Genomic DNA, 22831 nt, shown 5'->3' on the forward strand with positions numbered 1-22831 from the left:
CTCCTCCTCCTCCTCCTCCTCCTCCTCCTCCTCCTCCTCTCATCCACCTGCTCCTCTCACCTTTAACTTCCCCTAAGAACTCACTGAGCAGAGAGGGAGAGGGGGGAAAGAGAGATGGAATGGAAAGAATGTACAGAGATAGAGGGAGAGGATGAGAAGATGAGAGAAAGATGCAGGGGAGATAGAGACCAAAGAGTAGAGAGACAGAGCTACAATGACAGAGAGAAACAATGATGAAGGGGAAGAGGAATTGAGGCTACCACGGAGCGGGGGAGAAAGAGAGATAGAGAGACAAAGAGAAAGTAAAAAAAAGAGAGAAAGGAAGATAAGAACGCCAGAAAGAGGGGTTCCTCTCAACGGAGGCAGCCCCAGCAGGCCTCATTTGATTAAGTCTGCAGTGAGATGGTATTAACACCCACCCAGCTGTATTTGCCCACTGTATTATCTGCTGCTCGCCCTCATAAACAAGCCAATTCCCATTCCCACCACCTCAGCTGCTCTCACTACTGCATAATACATTTGTTTAGCACTGTTAAGATCTAGCACAATCTACAGACCTCCTCTGCGGCGGCCATATTTGTCGCTATCAGCCAAGTGCATTTCCAAATGGGAAATGGTATTTCCCTGTGTGTTTATGTTTATTTGTGTTGTGACACAGCTATTGGAATGGACTTTCTTGCCGGTTTGCATTTGAAGTAAGGGGAATGAATGTGCTGCTATTGGTGGTGTTGGAGGGCAGGCTTGTTCGAAGCACCCACTTGTGGAGGAATTGTTCTTATTGTTGCTTGTTCTTATGGATGGTCATGTTCCCCCTCTCTTATTTCTCTCCACCTCTAACCCCCCCCCCCCACACACACACACACACACACACACACACACACACACACACACACACACCGAATTTCGACATCAGCCGAACTCCTATGTCTCTCTATGGCCACTTTAAAAACTGCCGCCCAGAGGAAATTCACTGAGACGGGAGTTTATGGCCTTCCAATCCTTTGATCCTGGGAACCTGGAGAGCGTTAATCAGGCGTGATTGGGGATGGGGGAGAGGAGCGACAGCGAGGTATAAGTGGCTGAAACTCAGCTCTCCCGGGGGCGCTCAGCTTCCGAACTTTCACCATCGATTTCATGTAATGCCTGCTCAAGTAGGGCGACCTTGTGGCCTGTCTTTTGGGTGATAGTAAGGTAAGAGACAGAGGCAGAAGAGAAAGAGCAAGACAGAGTGAAAGAGAGAGGAAAATGGTTTTGGGCTGGCTCAGTGGACCGATTGGTTTATTACTCGGTGGAAAGTTTAGATAAATGGATCCACTGTCAGGCTAAATTGAAAGATCAGTGTCTCCGGGATGGTTTTACCGGGATAAGTGCTCAATTGTTTGATTGCTCCTGTGACTCACAGAGTAGACTTTCTGTTTTCTCTCCTTGATTCCAGTGGGGGGGGGGGGGGTTTACCCTTTGAGACCCTATCGTCCATGCTGCCTATACTGCCTGCCATTTTACATTGCTGGCCACATTTGAAGATGACCATGGATATAGACAGACCATATACTACTAACTTGGGTCTGACATGAAAGGATAGCAGTGGATATGGTGGTTCCCGTGGAAACAGGACCAGAGACGACCTGCAGAGAGCCCAGCTCATGAATAAAGAGGAGCTGGGGGAGGCGGCCTGGGCCACCGGCCTCATGAATAAACATGAGCCACTACCCAGGTGACTAAAGCTGTACAACACAGAGGTCACACCAACTGCCCTGCATTTTGGAGGAATTGATAGGCTTCAAGTCCCACACGGATGAGGTGTGCTACCACTATACATTCTGTATAGAATAGTAGGTTGGATATCTCTATGTTGAGCTAAGTACTTCACCCCCATTTACCCCCCTCTAAGAATCCCCATAAAGGCTTGGATAACAATTGCAATAGGTAGTTATACCGGCTTGACCATGAAAAGCCTCTCTTCCATACATTGTATTGTTGGCATAAACTTAAAGAGAGAAAAATAAAGCCCAAGTAAGAGAGAGAGAAAAGAATGAAGATGCTATCCCACCAGCTTTTCCTTGATTACAGAGCTTCTGTTCTGGAGCCCTTCCCTGGTCTGACTGGATTGAGCAGCAGCTGTTAATATTTAAAGAACACTCCAGCTCCTCAGCCTTAAAGGGCATGCAGCTCACAACTCTGTGTTGCTTTAGCCTGCCTGCCCGTTGCTTGGCTGGCACAGGCTCCGCCAGGCTCTGCATTGGCATTGGACCATGCAAAATGAACATCTGTTCCCTGAGCACACTGTTTGCCTTCTCCAGCTCTCTCTTCATCAACTTCGCACTGAGAACTTGTATACGCTAACTGTCACTTTGCGTCCACTTCGAGACATGAGCAGGCTGAACAGAAGTGTGTATTTCAACAGACACTGGATGCCAAATTTGTGTTGTGATGATTGGATCCAATTAGAGACATTGTTGACTTCTGTTTGGTTTTTGGTGAAGAGTTTGGAATTGAATGGCCTCAAAACAAGTCATACTGGGTCACCTCAGTGTGGGAGTACAAGGCGTTGTTTCTTTTTCTATGGCCTCCTCCTATGTTTCCATTTATTTCATTGTTGATTCTGGCATGTGCTCTGTTTTCAGAGTGAAAGTTAAACTACTGTGGCCAATTCTTCCGTTGAGGACCGCTATTCTCAGGAAATGATGTTGAAATTGTAGCTCGGGTCTTTGCTTTGGAAAGGAAGAAGGGAGCACATAAATATTCCCTCCTGTGTCCTGTCGCTCTTGCGAGGCAATTCAACTCTGATTGTCATTCAGTGCACAACCTCTCAAGCTTGTCATCTTTTTAAGTGATGTATTTATTCGCGTCTCCAGCCTCCTCCCTAGCGAGGGTCCATCCCCAATGGCCCCCCTCTATTGCCCGCTTGTTGCCTCCACAGCTATTAGTGGCAATGAGCAATTACCAAGCCGGTGGCCATTTGTCCATTTCCCATTTATCGCAAAACATATTCATAATTGTTGCTCCACTCGCAAAGGTGCCTCCCACCCTGTTATTAGAGGCTTAATTGCACCAAGCTAATGGCCCTAGAGGACAATGTCCCCCCAATCTCTTACAATTATAATATCCATAATTTTGGTATCAACTATTCTGATGTTTACATTTGTATTCAGCTGGTGTTGAATATTCAGGCTTCCGCAGGGCAGTTTCTATACTCATTTGCTTTCATTGGAGAGGTTGAGAGGGGAGCTCAGAGCTCTAAGCTCAAATCATGGTTGTTTTGGCTCCAGCTGCTAGATAGGCTTAGAGGGCTCTCTCTCTAAAGGCCTGTGTTTCAGGTGAATGAAGTCTTCTCACGCACCCCGCTGGCTGGCAGTCCGCCTCCAAATCCAGCATGAGGTGTTGAAAAGGTGGCAGGATGTACTACTGCTGTAGGCACAATAGCTTTAATCATTTATTATTGACTGGAGGGGTACTAATAATTCTATTCCTCCAAACATAGACACAGAGAATGATAAAGATGATGATGAGGTGTAGTAGTTTGTAGTTCCATGCTTTGACTCTTTCATTTAGGTGAAATACACAGTCAACATGTTTAATTGACAAAAAAACGCGGCATTGCCTTGTAAGGTACGCTAAATGAAAGCCAGGACATGCCGAATGAGACTCTACTGGTTGACATCTCGCAGAGGAGAGGCACTTCCTCTAATGGTCCTGGCCTCATCTCATCTCCCGTCTCCCCTGGAGTTCGCCTGTCTTCCCTGGGGCCACTCAGGCACCCGGAGAGCTAGCGCTAGTGCTAGGCAAAACTTCACTGGCTGAAATAGATAAACAGAGAGAGCTTCTTTTTTTTTTACTCTTCTCTTCACAGGGAGGAGATCTGTCTGAGCTGTCCTGGACAATTACTTTCTCTTGTCTGTGCTGTGTCTACGTTGGCAGACTAGGAGACAGTGTACTGTACTATCTGAGCAGTAGTTTTGGTTCTCAGCTTCTAAGTTTCTGAAGAAGAGAGAATGGCAGCATGCATGTTCACCTGTGTTGAACTCGGCCATGGAGCGCATGTCTGTAGATGCTATTTAAGTATTTTTAATTCCAGCTGATCACCTCTGGCCCCTATAGCTATGGTGAATGAGTTACAGTTCATAAAGAAAGCAAAGATACAGAAAGTAGGAATAGAGAGATGGAGTTTAGACCACAGCTTTTCTCTGGAGTCTCACTTCTTTGGCATTCGATAGGGGCATTCACTGAACTCCTCTTCTCCTCAGGAAATGACAGGCATCCACTTTTAGCTTTCAGACGTGACAAAAGTGCAGCCCCAGTGGCTAACTCTGCTTGTTAATGGAAATTGCTCTCAAAAACACTAGCTGCTATTATGCTCTTGGCAGCTATTACAGTATTTGGAACACAGTGCATGTGGCAAACACGACTTACTTTTAGGCCAGTTGAGATGATATCTTTAAAGTGTGGCCTAATGTGGGGGTGTCTATTCTGGTTTTACAAGGGTCTGGACAGTGTCTGTAGAACTCCAACGGTCAGAATATCACTTCCTATGCCAGTTAACACAAAAGTTATTTCCACACACAGACAGATTGAAGGGGGGAATCATTTTATTGACAACTGCTGCTGAGACCAAAGGCAGTCAATCAGAATTCAAAAGTAAACCGCTCTCACCGTGAAGTCCATATGTTCAAGAAGCTGACCCGACAAACTCATTCCACTGTAATCTGGAGTGCTCAAAACTTTTACTCAGTTTTGAAATTTGGATATATATTCTGCCCTTGGTCATGTGGAAAGCGTGAAGAATACCAATAGTCCACGGCCGCCTCTCGAGCACACAGACTACGAAAGTGCAGTGAGTGAGGAGGGATAGGTTGAGTGCATGCTGCATAATACCTATTATCTACCTGAGATTGGAGTCCAAAGGCGAGCACTGCCAAGCTGGAGAGGTCGTGATTAGTTTTCCTATGCTGCTGTCCCCTTCTCTCTTTGCGCAGCGATCCATGCTGACACAGGCTCCACCGAAAGTGGTGCTACCAGGATCCCAGAGAGGCCCGACTACCCTCCGTATCTGCTTCTACCCCCCCCCCCCACACACACACACACACACACACACACACACACACACACACACCTGTCCAGCCTCACACAAGCCCACCCCCCCACTCTCTGTTTCATCACCGACCTGTCAATTATGTGAATTGAGCTACCTGTGGATTGGGAGCACAGTAAATGAAATTGACCATCTCCAGAGTCCAAACAGCTGGGCCTGCAGATTAGTCAAAAGTCTATTTATTCAAAGGCTATGGTAATGCTGAGGGTTCTCTCTCTCTCTTTCTCTCACTCTCTCCTGCTCTGTGTGTGCATTGCTAATTTCCCTCCATCCCCTCTCTCTCTTTCTCTCCCTCTTTCCCTTCTCTCTCCAGTCTCTCTGTAATATTAATGCACAGCCTTTACGAAAGCCCCGTTGCTGGCTGTGGCGAGGGGTAATCAGTTAACCTGATTATGCCACTGATGAAATTAAATAATTTCAGTAAGTGAAAATAATAATATGAGTAATAAGTGTGGGGAATGGCGGTGCACCCTTGGCATTTGCTGCAGTTCCAGGGAACGATGGGAAAAAAAATGTTTTTTCCCTCTTTCGGTGTGGTAATTGATGGCTCAGTCAAAGGAGCTTTGAAGCCACCCTATCAGAGAGGTTGACGTGCACCCCTGACCCAGAATGGCTTTCAGACCTCTCAAAATGCAGTCTGTCAAGTTGCTCCTGACTGCTCTGATTTTCTGCAAAATTTAAGATAATTTGAGAGTGATGCATTGTTGGAAATGAGCTACATTAGGGTGGAAAATTATTGGAGATGACCATTACAAGTGGACCATCGCACATAGACGAGAAGGGGAACACAACAGCAGGAATGAGTCTGCAGATTAAGTGTCGTGCTGTCGCTAAACTAACCGATTAAAGGCTTTGCACCTGTCGCTTGTGTAATGACATTAAACAGCGAAGCACAATTAAATACAATTTTGGATAATGGATGCAGCCCTCGTATACAAAGCAAGCGGCAAAGACAAAGAGGATAAAGGAGGGAAAAGTGGTCAACAGGACGTGGAGGGTGAGTGTTGCATATGGGTCCTTTGCCAACTGTCTGATGGAGTGGCCAATGTATGCAGCCTCAGTGGTGACTGAGACAACGTCATTATTAGTACTGCCTAAATACCTCTCAGCGGGTCAGACTGAGCTGCCCAGATGCCAATCCTTTGCATGTGCCAACGTGTAATTGCATGGCACTGACCATTTTCGGTATCGATGAGACTGCGACAAATGGTTACTCCACCTAGTTTGAGAGTGGGCTTTCAATGTCCAATCCCCTTGTTAAAACAAATATAACTGGCCAGTGGTCTGAATCTCTCCAATCAAGGATGTTTGTATGAGTAATTGACTGTGCAGCACATTAGCAGTAGCCCTAAAACATAAATAGGCATGCCAGGACTGCGGAGCAAAGGGGGGATGTAAAAACGCCAGTCTCGGCGTGAATGATGGCGCTCTGCAACGTGATGATGAGTGCTGCCAAGCAGCGGAGAGGTAAGAGGCCCTTCTGGTGAATAAAACTATGACATTGTGTCTGACCAATCAGGTGGTGGAAGGGCTGATTTGATTTGCCATTGCAGAGAACACCAAAGTGCATCATACACAAATATAATCTAAGGATGCCCTCAGGGAACCCTGGGTGCAATCAAGCCTTGTTGTTAGCTTTTTCCCTTCACCCCTCTCTCAGGCTGGCTGACCCTGAACTCATTTTTTTTTACAACAGTGATTTATTTATTTTTGCATGGTGGGTTCTATCGCCAGCCCTTCTAAGCTGCAGGGGAGATTGTATCAGACACCATTCCTGGGAAACCGAATACCACATGGTATTTACTCAAGAGTGCATTTATTTGGCTGCTTTCGCAGATTGGAGAAGCCATAATGATAGTGTAATCGCTTCATGATTCCTCCACTCCTGCACTCTTGTTCTCTGCTGTTCATTCGCCCACCTTCCACCACTCAAGGCTCCTCTAGGCGTCTCTAACTGATCCCTCTGTCACTTGTCCAATTTAATTAAACTCAAATGAAACTCGTATAAACTCATACTGCCTATGTTTTCAGCTTCACTACTGGATGAGGGTAGAGTAGTTTTCTCCTACTTTCATGCCTGTTGAGGCAGACTTGTGTGATGGTTACTGTAGGTCCTGAACATCATACGACAATATCAGAGGATCCTGGGCAATGACATACTGCCTCTAAATGCAGGTATATCCTGCAGATATAACTGGAGTGCTACTGGAGTATGACAACCTTTAAAGCGCCTGATGCATAGAACATTGAAGTCACAGACTAGAAGAGATTGAGTGAGCTCAAAACCGTCCTCAAGTGTGGGCTGACATACAGGCTTGCTGTAGCTTTTCCCCTCAGGGAACCACAGTACAAAGAGATTATACATCAGCATTTGTTAATAATCAATGGAAAGGATTCGGCATCAAGCCTAAAACAGCACAAATGCCTCTCATTCTTTGAACCAAGCATTGCAATATTTATCCATCTCCGCTGGTGTCAGCCCCCATACTAGGGAGCCTATGAGGGGGTCCTCGTTTCGGGCCTCTTTCTATTCTTTCTTGTACGTTTTTTGGTGAGCAGACCCAGGTGCGGTGCATATAAATGAGGCAGACAAGTAGGCAGCAATACAAAAATAAAGGGATCTTTACTTGAAGGTTGAATTGTCAACACAGGATACAAAGCACAGACTTACTCGAAAATAATGGGGAGAAAACAAAGTCTCCAAAACAGGAATTGGTTATATACAGAAGGCTACGAACTAAACTCAAAAATAAAGGGAGGAGAAAACTTCTCCAAAACAGTACTCGTAAATATCAAGGGCTTACTTTTCTTAGGTGACCAACACATGGTGCACACACTGTGAAGACTGAGCGGGGAGTGAAGGGAAGTGAGGGTACATAAAGCATCAGTGACAATTAAACACAGGTGCAGGTGATAAATCCATGATGAGTGAGTGAGTGAGTGAGTGAGTGAGTGAGTGAGTGAGTGAGAGAGAGAGTGAGGCAGCACAGTGGGCAGCTGGAGGTAGACATCTAGGGATTGCACTGGGAAGTGCAACCCCATCCGTAACACTTTCTCTCTCTCTCTCTTTCTGTCTTGCTCTCTCTTGTTTTGTCATTCTCTCTCTTTCTCCTGCGCTTGCAGCCGTGTACTGTTAACTCAAACAAACTTGCTGGCCTTATTTCCTCAATCGAGCTGTCTCCAGGCATCGACATGGCTGTCATGATGTCTGCAGTGCTGAGTTCATATGAGGTCATATGGCTGTACCCTGAAGATGAGAGACGACCTCTGCTGTACCACTGGCCCTGTCTTACTCAGCCTGCTTTACCCACTCTGTGGCCGCAGGGGTCTGATGCATATTACAGTGCAGGCTAGCCCCAGGTGCTCATTGCCCAGTGAGTCACAACTCAGCACGCCTGGGTAGAGGTCAGGCGTGAAGAACCAGAGCCCTTTCAGATGAATAGCAGACTCCCAATGCTTACTCAATGCTTATACTGTAACACTTCACTTACTTGTCCCTAGTTGCTCAATGGCGCTAAATTGGTTTAGCATGCGTGATCAAGTACAGTAATTGCCCAGTTGTTCCTTTGTATACAATGACTGAATGAGTAAATTACCTGTTAGCATTCTTGCTTGTTTTAAAGTGTGCTTGGCTAGCGTTATGAGTGTTTGTTTATGAAAACACCAATAACGATAGACAAGGCTCACTCTAATCACAGCCTTGAGTGTTTCTGTGTCCTGAGGTGTGGTGCTGTCGGTGCATGAGGGGCACAAGCTGTTGTTTGTTTGAATACCTACTCACAGGTACTTGAGATACGGTCTGCAACGTATCTGTATTTGTTGGCTGTGTTTATGTGGGCTGCCTGTCTCCTCTAATTTGCTCAGTGTGCTGCACCTGTTGAGAATGAGGAGGTAAGGGGCAGATCTACTAGGGTTACCTCGCATTTACTTGTTAGGTCATGTTTTGTCGCTCCTCAGCTGCCATGTTTCCTACCCTATGTGTTAGACCGGACTTCTCCGACCATTGGGACTTAAGGGTTTATTAAAATGATCCTAATCTGCTTTATTGGTTTAGGGAGTTTATCTGTCTTTGCACCCAGTGTAATCCCAAGATGTAGAAGTGTAGCTGTCTGCTGTGGTCTAAACCAAATTCAGATTAGGATATCCCAGGAGAGGTAGTGGAGCGTAAACTGCCACTGGCCTTTAGGGCCTCGGCTAAAGCTACTTTGGAGGTGAGCTGTCATTAGATAATCATGATACACAAGGAATAGAGGCTTTTATTTAGAAAATTCATGTGTATTTTCTTTCCTGTGCCGATGTAGAATCGTAGCTCTTCAGTCTGAGTCTTATATCATATTGATGGGGAAAACCCATACAAAAGAAATCCATAAAGAAAAAATCATACTAAACCAGTAAATCAATTATTGTACCTCAGTGCTCTAGATGAAATAAATGCATGGTTCTCCACACTAAGTAAGCGTTTCTCTTTACTTTTCCCTCCACAGAGGACTTGCTACCGGCAGGATTCCCCAACATAGACATGGGACCCCAGCTCAAAGTGGTCGAGCGCACCCGGACGGCAACCATGCTCTGCGCAGCCAGTGGCAATCCCGACCCAGAAATCACCTGGTTCAAGGACTTCCTGCCTATAGACCCCAATGCAAGTAATGGGCGAATCAAACAGCTTCGCTCAGGTAAGAAAGTGATGCCCCTCTGGTCGTCCTCTTGCACTTCTATACTTTACCTTTGTTTTATTGCATGGCCTTAGCACATTTCGCTGTTTTTTTAAATGCCAAAACAAAACAGCCACAATTGAGCTTGTGAATGTTAGCTTAGCTCTGAAACATTATGATTGATAATGCAGTCGCTGACAGAATGATCTAGGATTGATACTGTTTAGTAGCACTGACTGATTCAACTTATTTACTATGCCCTAGAAATGTGTCATAAAGAGAAAAGGAGCTTGGTCTAGTTTTGGCCACCACATTACTGTACCGTGTTGTCTAGTTTCCATTGATTAAACCTTATTGAGAGACCCAGTAAAGCAAAGTCTAATTATATACCTAATTAAGTGCAAGCCCTAGAGTGGCCCCAGGCGTTAAGGGGTAGATATTTTGGGTCGATGATTTGTCACCATCAGAAAAATCCAATGCATCCTATTTGAGTTGCAGCTGCTAATGTAAATCAGTGTAAATCAACACTAAATAAAGAGTCTGTCACAATTGAGTTCCTGCCCCAGTTGTAGCCCTTGCAAAAGCTGTAGAGTGAAAACCCCAAGTTGTGGGTTTTATGACCTGTCAGGCATACCAGACAGAAAATTCTAGGAGACCTTTGATTTTTATAGATAAGAAATTATTTTTCTCGGTCCTTTGGCTTTAAAGAGCCAAATATCATCTGGAATTTTACCAAGGAAATCCCAGGGCAGCAACAAAAAAAACTGTTAACTGGCTTAGATGATGTTCTACAACTTTTCAGAGTGCTTTGTTTCTCGGTGTTAGCGGACAGTGGCTTCCCTGTGGGGGTATCAGGGACTACTGGAGTGCTTCAGAATGAGGGGGTTGTGTGCAAATGCTTCTGACTTCTCCTTCTGAGGACAGCAGGCCACCGTAGGGGATTTCTATGAAGCGAGTGCTGAGTTTCTGATGCTAATGTCTCAGGCCCTGCACTTATATTCTCACTCAAACCAGCTCCTCCCTGTGCCTTTACTATAGCAATTTAGACTCACTGGGCCTCATATTGATTAAACGGACAAACATGCATATGGTACTTATAATTGACTAGACAGGAACATATTGAATTTAGGATTAGGTTTGATAATTTCCTGAGTTGTTTAAATGTTTGCTTGTATTATTGCTCCCAAAGTGAGGCTCAGAAGAGTTTCAGAGAATGATGGGGTTGCTAAGCATTCAGATTGTTTGCGTCTACCCCCTGTTTGTGTGTCACCTGTCTCTCTGTTTCACTGTCTTTACTTTTCTATGTGTGTTCAGTCTTCTATCAGGGTTCACTTCAGTGGATTATTCTGCTACTCTACTCTGTGTTATGTCTGCTGTTGTCATGTCTGTCTTTCTGTCTGTCTGTCTGTTGAGGCTCTGATGTGTCACAATACACATCCTGCAGACTTCAACAACCTTCATTTGACCTTCAGTAACCCACAACAGAGTAAAAACAAAGTGACTAAAGTAAAAATAAAAAAAAATAAAAAAAGCTTGACTTATTATCTAACCTAACCAATGATTCAAGTAGATTCAAAATGTATATGTTTGAATCATTTTTTTCCTCATCTGGCATTTAACAATACACATTTGAGTACAACATTTGCTGATGAGATTTTGCTAAGTAGTAAAGGCAGACACATTCAGCCTATGTACATTTTAGCATTTTATATGGTAAACATGCAGCAGTCCTACACAGGACAACATTAACAACTGTCTGGTTCTGTTTGTGCTATTTGACTGATGTTTCTTATAAATGTCATTTAACATTCAGCTTCTGAGATAGAAAAGGCGCACCTACTGTAAACTGTGGTTTCAGCACTCTAGGTGGAACTCCCAGCACTTAAATCACTCCCTAAAATTAATTGTTCTGTTTTTCCTTTCCTTTTCTGTTTGTTTTCTGTTTCCTTATAATTTCCAGAAGCCTTTGGTAAGTGTCTCACAAAGTCCACAAGCCCCCTCCCCCCCCCCCGTCCCTGAAGCAGATGGCATTTTAACTCCTTTTAAAATGCATGCCCTTCGTCCTCCACCATCTCCTCCTCTTCTTCTGTCCCTCCCTTTCCTACTCTTCCTTTTTTATGTTTCCCTTTTACTCCCACTAATGTGAGCTCTACGATTCAACTACAAAGGTACAAGGATAGAAACGTGTGTCATGTGGGCTATGTGTGTTCCTCTCACCCTCTCCAACAGTACTGTGCTGTCCAACTTGTATAAAAGATATATAGTGGACATATAGGTCACTTAAAAAGCCAGTGGTATTGGACTGACAAACATTACCTTTGCCCCACCAACACACACACACGCGAACACACACACACACACACACACACACACACACACACACACACACACACACACACACACACACGCACGCACACACACACACACACACATCTCATGGCCTCACATGAGAAAGCACACACAGAGTTTCACAATAACAAGTCCTCCATCCAAAAACACTTGGAAAGAGAGGGTAACAAACTGGTTACTGGTTACTGAACTCGAGCTTCCACCCTTAGCCAAATATTTTCTCAAGAAAAAGCTTTCCTCCTGCCCAGTCCACCCCTGTCTGACAAAGCTCCAACTAAAGCTTTGTCAGTTGGGGCTTCACACTCTCCAAGTGTGAAGACTCCAGTGAACGTTTTTCATTGTTCCTGTATCAGAGGCCCGCATTTTGAACTCCCTACTGAAACATTCTCAGAGATTTTTCCCAATATGTGTAGTCAGTTGCCTGTGCTGTTGGTTCTCCACACACTCCACACTGCCCGTCCTGCAGACAGTTGAATTTATGCTGATGAGAAAAAGGCCTGCGCCCAAACCCCTCAGCTGGTATCATTTCCAGTCGAGTAGCGGAACGCTCATCTTTAGTCTCCCCTTTCCTAAAGGAACATGCTTCAAACATGAAGGCAGAAGAAATGCTTCAATATTGTTTCTCTCTTGAGGGGGGAAGGAATGAGATTTGGATACAGTCGATGTTCAGTTCTGCAGGGGTTTTTTCAGACTACACCATGCCTTTCTGTTGTGTTTAAAGCAGAGGCATTCATTAGCTTTTAGTTTTGGAGCCATATGTCTCCCAGTCAGTGACATACTGTATGGGAATGTACCCAGGTGTGTGTGCACCACTTCTGACCTCGTTGGCTATGCCCTTGGAGAAATGCATTTTTAAAAGCAGAGGAAGAATGATAGAAAAGTTCCCGTCGTGGTTGAACATCCTGAATATGGGGGGTTGTGCGTGATCAGGCTGCTGGTTTACTGTTGCTGTTGACACTTGTCTTAGCTCCAGGCAGACTTGGCACAAAGGGAATTCTGAGATTGATGGGTCCTCCAACATATATGTGGGAGTTAGAGGGGAGTCTGGTCTGGAGTTCAGCCATTGACACTATTTGACCCCTTTTCATCAAAAATAAAACTCAATATCACACTGTCCCAAGCCTGTTTGCCTTATATAATCCTTAATTTTAAAGCAGGATCAGTTAGTCAGATATCGTTTAATCAAATGATATCTGAGTCAAGTTATCTCGCTTTGAATGCCCTGATCAGTCCTGATGTTCCAAGTTGCCCATTTGAATTCCTACAACTCCCAAGATTCCCCTCTCCCGTGAGGTTCTCTGTTGAACAGCAAGAGCTAGTACGTGCTGCTCTCTGAATCACTGGCATAGTGGAGCAGAAATGATAGTTTGAGACAGTAAACTTCCCCTTTAACAAGGGAATGGTACAGTAAAACTGCACAGTACTCCTCAAAACACACCAAAAACCACATAAAACCCTTCATTTTGGCACCGCTTGTCATCAGCCTCTGGAGACAGCACCGGCTGGATGGATGTGCCAGGTCCACACTGCTGCTGCTGCTGCTGTGCTGGCAAAGCTGTGATATTTACATGTGGAGCCCCTGAGGTGAGTTCCTCCGGAGGTGTGGAGGGAGCTTGACATTTCTCTCCTGTCCCCATGGCTCCCAACCCCAGGCCCTGGCTGGCCTTGTCAGGGAGAGCAGATTAACTGGGGGAGAGAGGGAGAGAGGCGGGAGATGTACATATTCATAAAGAATAAGGTCTTTCTTTTGCAAAGGTTTGGCATATGACCCAAATAATCCCCCCAAGACACTGGACGGTTCTGCGCCCCGTGCGTGGACTGTGAGCTTGCTCAAACACCACACACTCACACACATACACATACACTACAGGCTCTAAAGCGGATTCAAAAGCTTTAAGCATGTGTAGGCATGTACACACACTCACAGACACACACACATGCAGACACATTGAATAGATACAAATGGGTGGCACACACAGACACTGACATCATGGAGGTAGATAGAGAACAGTAGGGGGCGACGCATACATATAAAGACAACAGATGTGATGGTGTTCTAATATTGAGAGTCCCAGTCACATGGAGACGAAAAGGTCAGCCAACCATCCAGGGGGGGGTGGAACCCTGGCACTTGGCCCACCACCCAGACCCAGATGGGCACAGTCTCTCTAGCCAGATTGGCCTGGCCTCTGGATAGCCCACATCCACAACCACCCTTTTTATTCACATACAGACAGATTTTTACAGAAATGGTTGGGAATATTATGCAGACTAAATGATGACACACTGCAGGCTACAATGCAGAAGGTCATTGGCCATGGAGGTACATTTGGGTCACTCTCATCCTAAACCGATCTACCCACGGTTACCCCCAGACCTTGGAATTATGGAGTTTATGAACTGCCTGTCTGTACTGTAATACAGGTGGATCGGTCTCTAATCTGAGCACACAATACTCTCTCCATTGTCTTCAAGCCAAATCTAGAGATCTACTACAGAGCCCACCTGACTATGAATAGCAGTGGTAGAATATCAATAGACAGTTTCAAAATGTAGTATTTTCCCTTGTTTTAGGAGACAGTATTTTCAAGGTATTATTGTTTAAGAGGAGGATCAATGTCACTTTTAATCTCTTTGTTCCCTTTTCCTCTGCTGCTCCCCTTTTTACCCTTTGGAAAATAATGAAATCAGAAATTCCAATGAGTCTATCAGCAAAGTTTCCTTTCCTTAGTTTTTTTTGTGGAATCAATGGCTTTGAACTTCACAACTCCTAATTTTTGTCACACTCATTTATTAAATCTCCCTCCCTAACCCTCTTTTGGCATCCAGTCCTCTCAGGATCCACAGATGAAACCCCTTGCTTTACAAACCTGCTTTATTAACCTTAACCTAACCTTTAACCTTAACCTAACCTCACCCTAACCTTAACTAGTAACCCCTTACTCCTAACTAAAATATTCCAACTCCATCGGAGGAAAAAAGCAATGACCGCTTCTTGGTACCCTAAAACTCTAACTCTAACAACTTAACAGTCCCAAACCCTCTTCCCTTTTTTGTATTGTTGGATATCTCGGTTATGTTATTTTAAAAAGATGAACAACGATGAAAGATTAAAAAATCATTTGCCTGGTTTTCGAGGAAACTGCAATTCAGCCTCAGAATCCATACACACAAAAAGGTTGTCGTGCTATTGTCATTTTTAAGTTTGAGTAGAATAGGAGTCGATACTATGGGGCTCTGATAAATCATTGGCTGGGCTATAATGGTTTTCGGTACTGTTTGAAAGCATACAAATTGATACCCACATTTGAAAGGATATTTCTCCACAAATATACAAAATGGTCCCACACCATTATCAGGCATACAAAAGAACAGCTCAAGAGAGATGTGAGAGAGACATACACAGAAATCTTTTTAGGCGTAAAATCAGCCTTAATACATACCCTGTGTAGAAGACAGGTCTATGACATCCACAGAGAATCGAGAACCAGGCAAAACATCTACCTCTACATTCACCTCACCACTGTTGGCCGACAAAGGAGCTCCCTGTACTCAGGGCAGGAACTATAGACCAAAACAGAAGCCATTATGAAAAGATAGTTATATAGATATTGAATATATTAGCAAGAATACTTTTGTTTCTGTGGTCCAGCTCCCTGTAGTCACACTTGCATACAGGCTAGGGCTGTAGTGTCAGCCACAACAGGCCACATTAACCTTTGACCTGAGCTGTGTGCCTGCAGGCCCTGTGCTAAGTAGGGCACCTCCACTGGGCTGGCGCCGCCCTGGTGGCCCTCTCTGGGGGTAGCCGAGGGCACAGCACTGTCAGTCTGGTGTGAGTCATCCAGAAAGAGAGAGTGGGAGGGAGGCAGGGGGAGAGAGAGAGAGAAACAGGAGGGAGTGGCAAGAGAGGCACTCAGGAAAAGAGATGCATCAGAGGAAGGGATAGTCTGAGAAAAATGAGAGAGAACAAGAATGGCAATGACAAGAGGAGGAGAGAAAGCCATAAAAAACACTGGAGGAGGAGGAGGAAGGCTAGCCCCTACTGGATCCCCATCCCAAGAGGACCTGGGGGGCCTGGGCCCCATCCCTCCCTCTGCCCAGCCAAAGAGCCCCAACTATTTGGCTTCGCCAACCGAGGTCAATTGGCTGGGGGGAGGCTTATGTCATTGTAGCAGGCACGTCGACTTAAGGCCAATCCTCTTTTGACTCGCTTATCAGTGGGAATAGTGGCAATGATAAAACACATGCGCCAAGACCCCAAGATTCTCCAGCTCAGGCGATGCATTGTGTTTCCCCTTAATATGTCTGAAGAGGAGAGAGAGAGGGAGGAGATAAGGTAAAGCACCAAGAGTGTGCCAACCATATAATGTTCCTGTTCCTTTGCAAAACCAGCAGTGGGAGGTCTTTAAAGTTCGATGAAGAGGTCCCATTAATAAGACCTCTCTGAACAGTTTGATAATGAAAGTCCAATTATCATGGACATTCAAAGGTCCATTCACCAACAAATAACATTAATCTTGAACTAAACTCTTGTCTCTTCATTTGTATCTCTTCCAGAGGGTACCCCGATCCGAGGTAAGACACTAACCACAAAACTGAACCTTAACCTATCTAACCAGACTTAACCCAACCTATTTAAATGAGATGATTAAACTGGGAAAAAATGAGCTCCTTTTCGTCAAAAGAATCAACCTTTTCTATCTCCAGCTAACATTCATCTTGTGTCCTCTGTGTCTTATGTGTGCGTGTTTTTCCCCTTTGTGTGTTTCATTCCATCCTTGGCGTACAATTGTTCAATGTGTGTGTTCTGTGTTTGTTCATCCCCTCAATGTGGAAATAACCCAGCAGTTCAAATCTGGTGGAGGGTTGGTTGTGGTGAGGAGAAGAGCGATGGGGGTGAACGTTGGGCTTATGGGGGTGGTTTGTTTGGTTTTGCCTCTGACATTTCAAATGTTTGGAGATGTGTGTGTGTGTGGGGAGGGGGAGGGGGGGGGGGTTCTTGATCTCACTGGCCTACTGAATACTGTCTAAACTGTCCAGCAGCCCTCCCTCTCTCTGCCTTGATATCCTCTCCTGCTGCCTTGACGGTGGTGGCTGCGAGTGCAATGGCCACATTATGTATGTTAATGTTCCGCCCCGTCGCCTCCTCTTTATGAATCCTGGCAGGAGGAGACGCTCCCCGGAATGTCATAGAAACTTGCATAAATTATCTTTGATTTCCTTCCCGTTGCTGCTGTATGGTGCAGCTTTAAGATATTGTTGAGGATGGGAATATACAATGGAAGTCTTGAAACTGGCTGTGGCAGCTGCATTCACAACATCTTCAACAAACAATTGATATAAGGACAGGATGAGGATGTCAAGGCTGAATGGAATACAGGGAATCAGGGAGAATTGTTTCCACCGTGGCCCCAGTGACTTGAATAGGTCAAAGTCATACATAATCGTTCCTCTCCCTCTCCTCATTCTTGATAATCTGCCCTGTACACACTTGCTTATTTCTTACAACAGTGAATATTTTAGTGTCCTGCTTTGAAGTAGTGTTGTATGGTGTGTTTGGAATAAAATGACTTCTTTTATAGGTTGAGAAGGTAGGTAAACATCCCATTTGTCTGTGAATATTTTTCATCATACTTAGGGGATAGGGGGTTTGGGAAGGATGTCATTATGATCAACACAGTTTCAATTTATTTATTTATTTTGAAGTATTAGTAGATTTCTTTCTGCTCATGATGACATGAAGATCTTACACCACATTTCTCACCATACATTTTCATTATCATACCAGACAAAGCCTACATACACAGTAGAAGTGTATGTATAAGAATCTCAAGAATCTATAAGAAAATACATGGTGTATACAAATTTCAGTATGATGCTTAGTGCATCAAGGAGAAACCCTCAAACAGCACGAGCAGAGCCTTTGCTCGCACCCTGCAAAAACTGTCTCTATTTGCAAAAAGATCCCATAAATCATATTCCGGCGAACATAAGCGAGCGTGACTTATGAACTTTCATTTGCATAATGAGATTAGCGATCCACAAAGGAGATTTCTCCCCACTACAGTAGCTTGGGATGTGGGAGCTATGTATCAAGTCCCAGAGAGCTGAACTAGAGGGCAGGGGTGGTGGTAGGGATGTCCCCTCTGGTGATTTACAGGGACACCGGTGGTTTGTTTGTATAGGGTGGGGACATCAAAGAGAAATGGGTTGGGAACTAGGAAGCACCGAGGAGAGAGGCAGGGGTGGGGAGGGGATACACACCACCTGTTTTGACTTGTGAAGGGGCAACCTGGATACCTCCGCTGGCCATTATGCCCCTCTAAGACACAACCGATCAATCAATGAGCTAACATGATCGAGTTAACATCACCCCAAACCTGATACAGTACAAAACTGTTAGCACTGTGGCCATGCAAGACTGAACTGAGAACAGGCCCTAGAGGAAGGCTAGTGTGGAGTCTGGACTCCCCACCTGGTTCATTACAGGTTTTTATGAGAGCGTTACAAGCCACCAGATGGACGGTGACAACAATGGCATCGCGTCTGGGGCCCCATGCCGGTGTGCTCACATCTAACGACCTTGGGGTGGCGCCGGAGCGTGCCTGTGTGACAGGGGTAGAGAGGGGACACTAGATAGTGGCATGGCTGTCACCTGTCGACCGTGTTTGTTTTTTTAACAGACCGTTCTGTCTCTATCTTGCCCTTTTCGTACCCTTTATTTTGTAGAAATGGACTTTGTTTTGGTTGTTTAGAATTGGCTATGCAATGATGCCATTTTAAATAAATATAGAGACACCATGTGAAGAGCATGATTTGAAAGAGCATGATGGGAATGGAGGAAGAAGAGGGAATAGGAGAGGAAATGTGGATTGAAGAGAGAAGGAGAGGAGAAAAAGGAGTGAGCATGTACTGTATGGATAGAAAAAAGGAGTGTGCTGCTCCACCATCAGGCCTGGACAAACCTTGCAAGTAGAGAGAACCCTGGCCAACCATCTTGTTGATCTACTAAGCAAATCAATCAGGGCCTGCCAGCGTACACTAATTGAATTACACAAATGGGACTGGGGGTGGCACACATGGCCAAGCCTGTGCACGGCGGCAATGGGGTGGGCAGCCTGTGGCCACGGGCACTCTCTGAAATTAATCATCCATGCCAGCCCCCTCCCAGCCCCTTCCCCCCATCTCTGTCTTTCCCCCCAACCAGCATCTCTCTCTCTCTTTCTCTCTCCTCACCCTCTCTCTCTCCCTCCTTCGTCATCACAACCCATTTCTAATAGCCAGTGTGTGTTTGTACAGCACACGCCCAGGCAGGCCTCTCATTATCACACCTGGGTGCCTTGACACTCTCTCAATCAGAGCAGCCCTACTTAGACTGTTAACCAAGGCAGCTGTCATGGCTGACTTTGACTTGCCCAAGACCCCCATCGCCTCTCTGCTGGACAAGTGGCGTGGAGGTTGGGGTTGGGGAGGTTGGGGGGGTTGAGGCTGGGGGATGAGCCTGGCTTTTTTTCTTATTTTCTTTTTTTGGATGGGAGCCCCCCTCTTAGGGGGGCTCCCAGACCAGTTATTGTAATACTACCAAGCCATGCATCTGCATACAGAATCTCACTGTCTATAGTGTTGTAAGATTTTAACTAGTTGTCCAATGTCGAACTAGCAGGTTCATGTTTTGTCATGTCTTATAACATGATTCATCTGTCATAAACCTGGCCATTTAAAGGCAAGCTTTTCACTAATGAGATCAAAATGAAGAATTTGTTATTATTATTGCTGCTGTGCTTGTGATAAGACTTCACAGCTGGATAGGGTCTGTGCAACAAGGCCGATAGTTGCTGTGCCTGTGTTGCTGTAAATTGCCATTTATCTTAAAGACTTACAGCAGGTCTATCTGTTAGCCGTGTTGTGTGGCCATGTGAAGCTTTGTGCACACTGTGACTTGACAGCACAAGATAATTTCTTGCGTTTATTATTTCCTTGTCTTTTTTGTCAAAAACAGCAAGTAATGCCAATGGCAATGCATGCTCCGGCAAGTCACACGCTGCCCAGGGTACAGGGAGTGCAATTATGCAAAATACATGGAGAATAGTCATTAAAAACTGAGAGAAATGAGGGGAAAGGGAGTGGGAGAGTTGGTGGAAGGGCTTTTGAGAGGGGTATATATGCTGGGGAGGGGAGAGGAGTAGGAACATCAAAGACATTTTGTTTGGATTCCAGCATGTTAAAAGCGCTTCAGGGGCTGATGTCTTTAAATACGGTAGCCTCAGTTGGCTAGGGACTGCATGGTCAGAAAGAAAGAATTAGTCATGTATTTGATAGAGGATGAGAGGGAAAGACTTGCGTGAGCACAGTGAAACTAATACAAAATGGTTTATATTGAAGTCATATCCATTGTATGCAACAATGTTCTGTGACAAAGGAAGCACAATTCAAGCAAACGTGCACAACAAAAAAAGAGGAAAAAAGAAAGGATGGGAAATATATAGTGCAAATGCAATGGAAAACCATTAATTACTTATTTTCAGCTCCATTCCAGGGAGCAATTTGATGATAAAGAGACTGACAGATAGAGGGGGAAAAGCAACTTGAAATAGAATAAAGTAGAGATTTCACTCTTCTTCCCAGCTAAAGGACTCTCTGTGTTCTTCGCAGCTGCACTTTGAAATAATGGCTGCAAATATGTAATGAAGTCAGTGGGGACTCCAGAATCAGCTGATACTGCCTAGTGAGGAGTCATACCTAAAATAGTGAGGCACAGATAAAACATGCACTCACTCAAAGTCTCTCCTCAACTGTGAAACTTAAACAAGCATCCTCTAGTGGGTTTTAATTAGCGTATAATTAATTTGGTTTGGCTGTTTGTGTGTCATCTCAAGATTCTCTCATTGCATTGGTGAGGTTTAACTCTCAAATGTTATTGTTTGTTAGATTTTTTGTGCAAGAGAAAGGTGACATGTACAGTACAGTATAAGTCTGCAGAGATATTTCATATACATGCTACTTATAGTAGGATTTCAACTAGAACAAGAGCTCTCAAAATAAATAAATAAAAAGACAAATGGCTAGAAAGGCCAAATACTTTTCATCACAGGAAGGAAAAAAAGGGCTTGGTCTCTATCACCCCATCTCTATGGTTTATTTATCACTATAGTTTATGGGGTATTAACGATTCTTCAATCAGCTGTAGATTTCAGCATTTGGCTCAGGCAGTGAGTTTTCTGGAACTGTCTGCTACCCAGAGTCCGACTTCACACGGTCCTTATTCACCGGCCTACCGGCCATCCAACCGAGGAGGCCTCTGAGCACGCTCCAGCCCACCTGCCGAGGCGCTGGCACTGGCTGTGCCAAACCCACATCAAACAGATCCAAATCAGGTCCCCCTCACACGCCGAAAAAAACACCACCTGCGTTCTGCAGGTAGATGGTTTAATTTTGCGATACGTGTGCCCCATGCCAGATAGGACTCCCTATTGGGGCCAGGATGATCTGAGGCGTTAGAGGGAAGGAAAGAGAAAGTAAACCATTTGAAATCCATCTCGTTTTTAGGTCTATTTTTCTTTGCATGGAAACTGAGCTAGATATCACATGTACACTAAGGCAGACAGTCAGAACGTCTAATTCTTTGCCACTGAAGAAGGCATTGTGTACTTAAGCATGTTAGTCTTGGTAAAGCCATGTTTTGCGCCTGTGAGTAAGGGGCTAAGTGGCAAAGGAGCATAGGCAGTGCCGTATTTACATGCTAAAGAGCAAGCTGTGGTTGCCAGGGAGGCAGGGACGCCGATCTGTCTGAAGGCCACATCAGGCAGAAGCTCTAATAATATCATTAGGAACCGCCACACATGGACCACATATTATCGAGAAATTATCTGAAACCCATTCTACGCTTTTTTCAACAGTGGTTCCTGCCAAGGCTTACTATTCAAAATCGATTCTATTGCATACTTACACCGAGCTAACTTGGATTATGCTTGCCACCCACCAGGTTCGCTAGCCTAACTAAAGCACATGGTTGATAAGAATATCCCACCCTTGCTCTAAACCACGCCCCTAGCCCCATTTGGCCTCATAAGGACCAGATGGGTAGAGTAAGCTAACAAGCAAGTTCCGTTCTCGAAAGTTGTTTATCATTCCAACATGTGCTGGTCTCACTCGTCGGTGCGACGCAGACTGATGTCAGAACATGGATGGAGGTTGTTTCTCCTGTTCTAAGTACAAAGTGCCTCTTGTACAGTTATCTCACTGTTAGCAATTATTTACTGTATGGGACCGCAGCGGGTAGATTGCTGTGCTACACAGCACTTTAGCATGTTGCTCGTTTGAACATGAACTGATGAATCATATGTCTGGAAGGTTTTCCAGGACCGCCACTCCCCCTGTGAGTGCTAAATAAAGGGCAGTCTATCAACCATCTCAACAACTACAGTACATAGGGTCTATCATGCCACTGATACCGTTTGCACTCATGAGTGTTTGAGTAGAAGAACATGTTGTACATGGATTCATCCATCCACATTTAATGGCAAATGTAGTTTGACTTATTCAGTTCACGCCTTTATTTATTTAATTATATTTTTTCTGTGGGTAGTGGGGCTAGAATGGAACACTGCTTGTCAGAGCAGTGTGCATTAGGAAGGACCCATTTTCAATGAAACGGCCCTGAGAATTGTATTCTCTCCATAACAAAGGTTTCTGACTCTCCTGTCACTATGGAATTGCTAATAATTTCTTTTCCTCCTCT

The 22831-nt window shown here is 44.8% G+C and overlaps 1 protein-coding gene across 1 annotated transcript in view; it reads left to right on the plus strand.

Moving 5' to 3' along the window:
* The window catches only part of ptprsa (protein tyrosine phosphatase receptor type Sa), a 140193-nt gene that overhangs the window by 52116 nt on the left and 65246 nt on the right, over positions 1-22831 (plus strand). The window contains exons 5-6 of the mRNA XM_083672439.1: positions 9574-9762; positions 16651-16668. Of these exons, the coding sequence (XP_083528565.1) occupies positions 9574-9762; positions 16651-16668 (207 nt within the window). The remainder of the gene's footprint in view (positions 1-9573; positions 9763-16650; positions 16669-22831) is intronic.

Source organism: Argentina silus (assembly GCF_951799395.1).
Source record: "Argentina silus genome assembly, chromosome: 6".
In the NCBI taxonomy this organism is placed as follows: domain Eukaryota; kingdom Metazoa; phylum Chordata; class Actinopteri; order Argentiniformes; family Argentinidae; genus Argentina; species Argentina silus.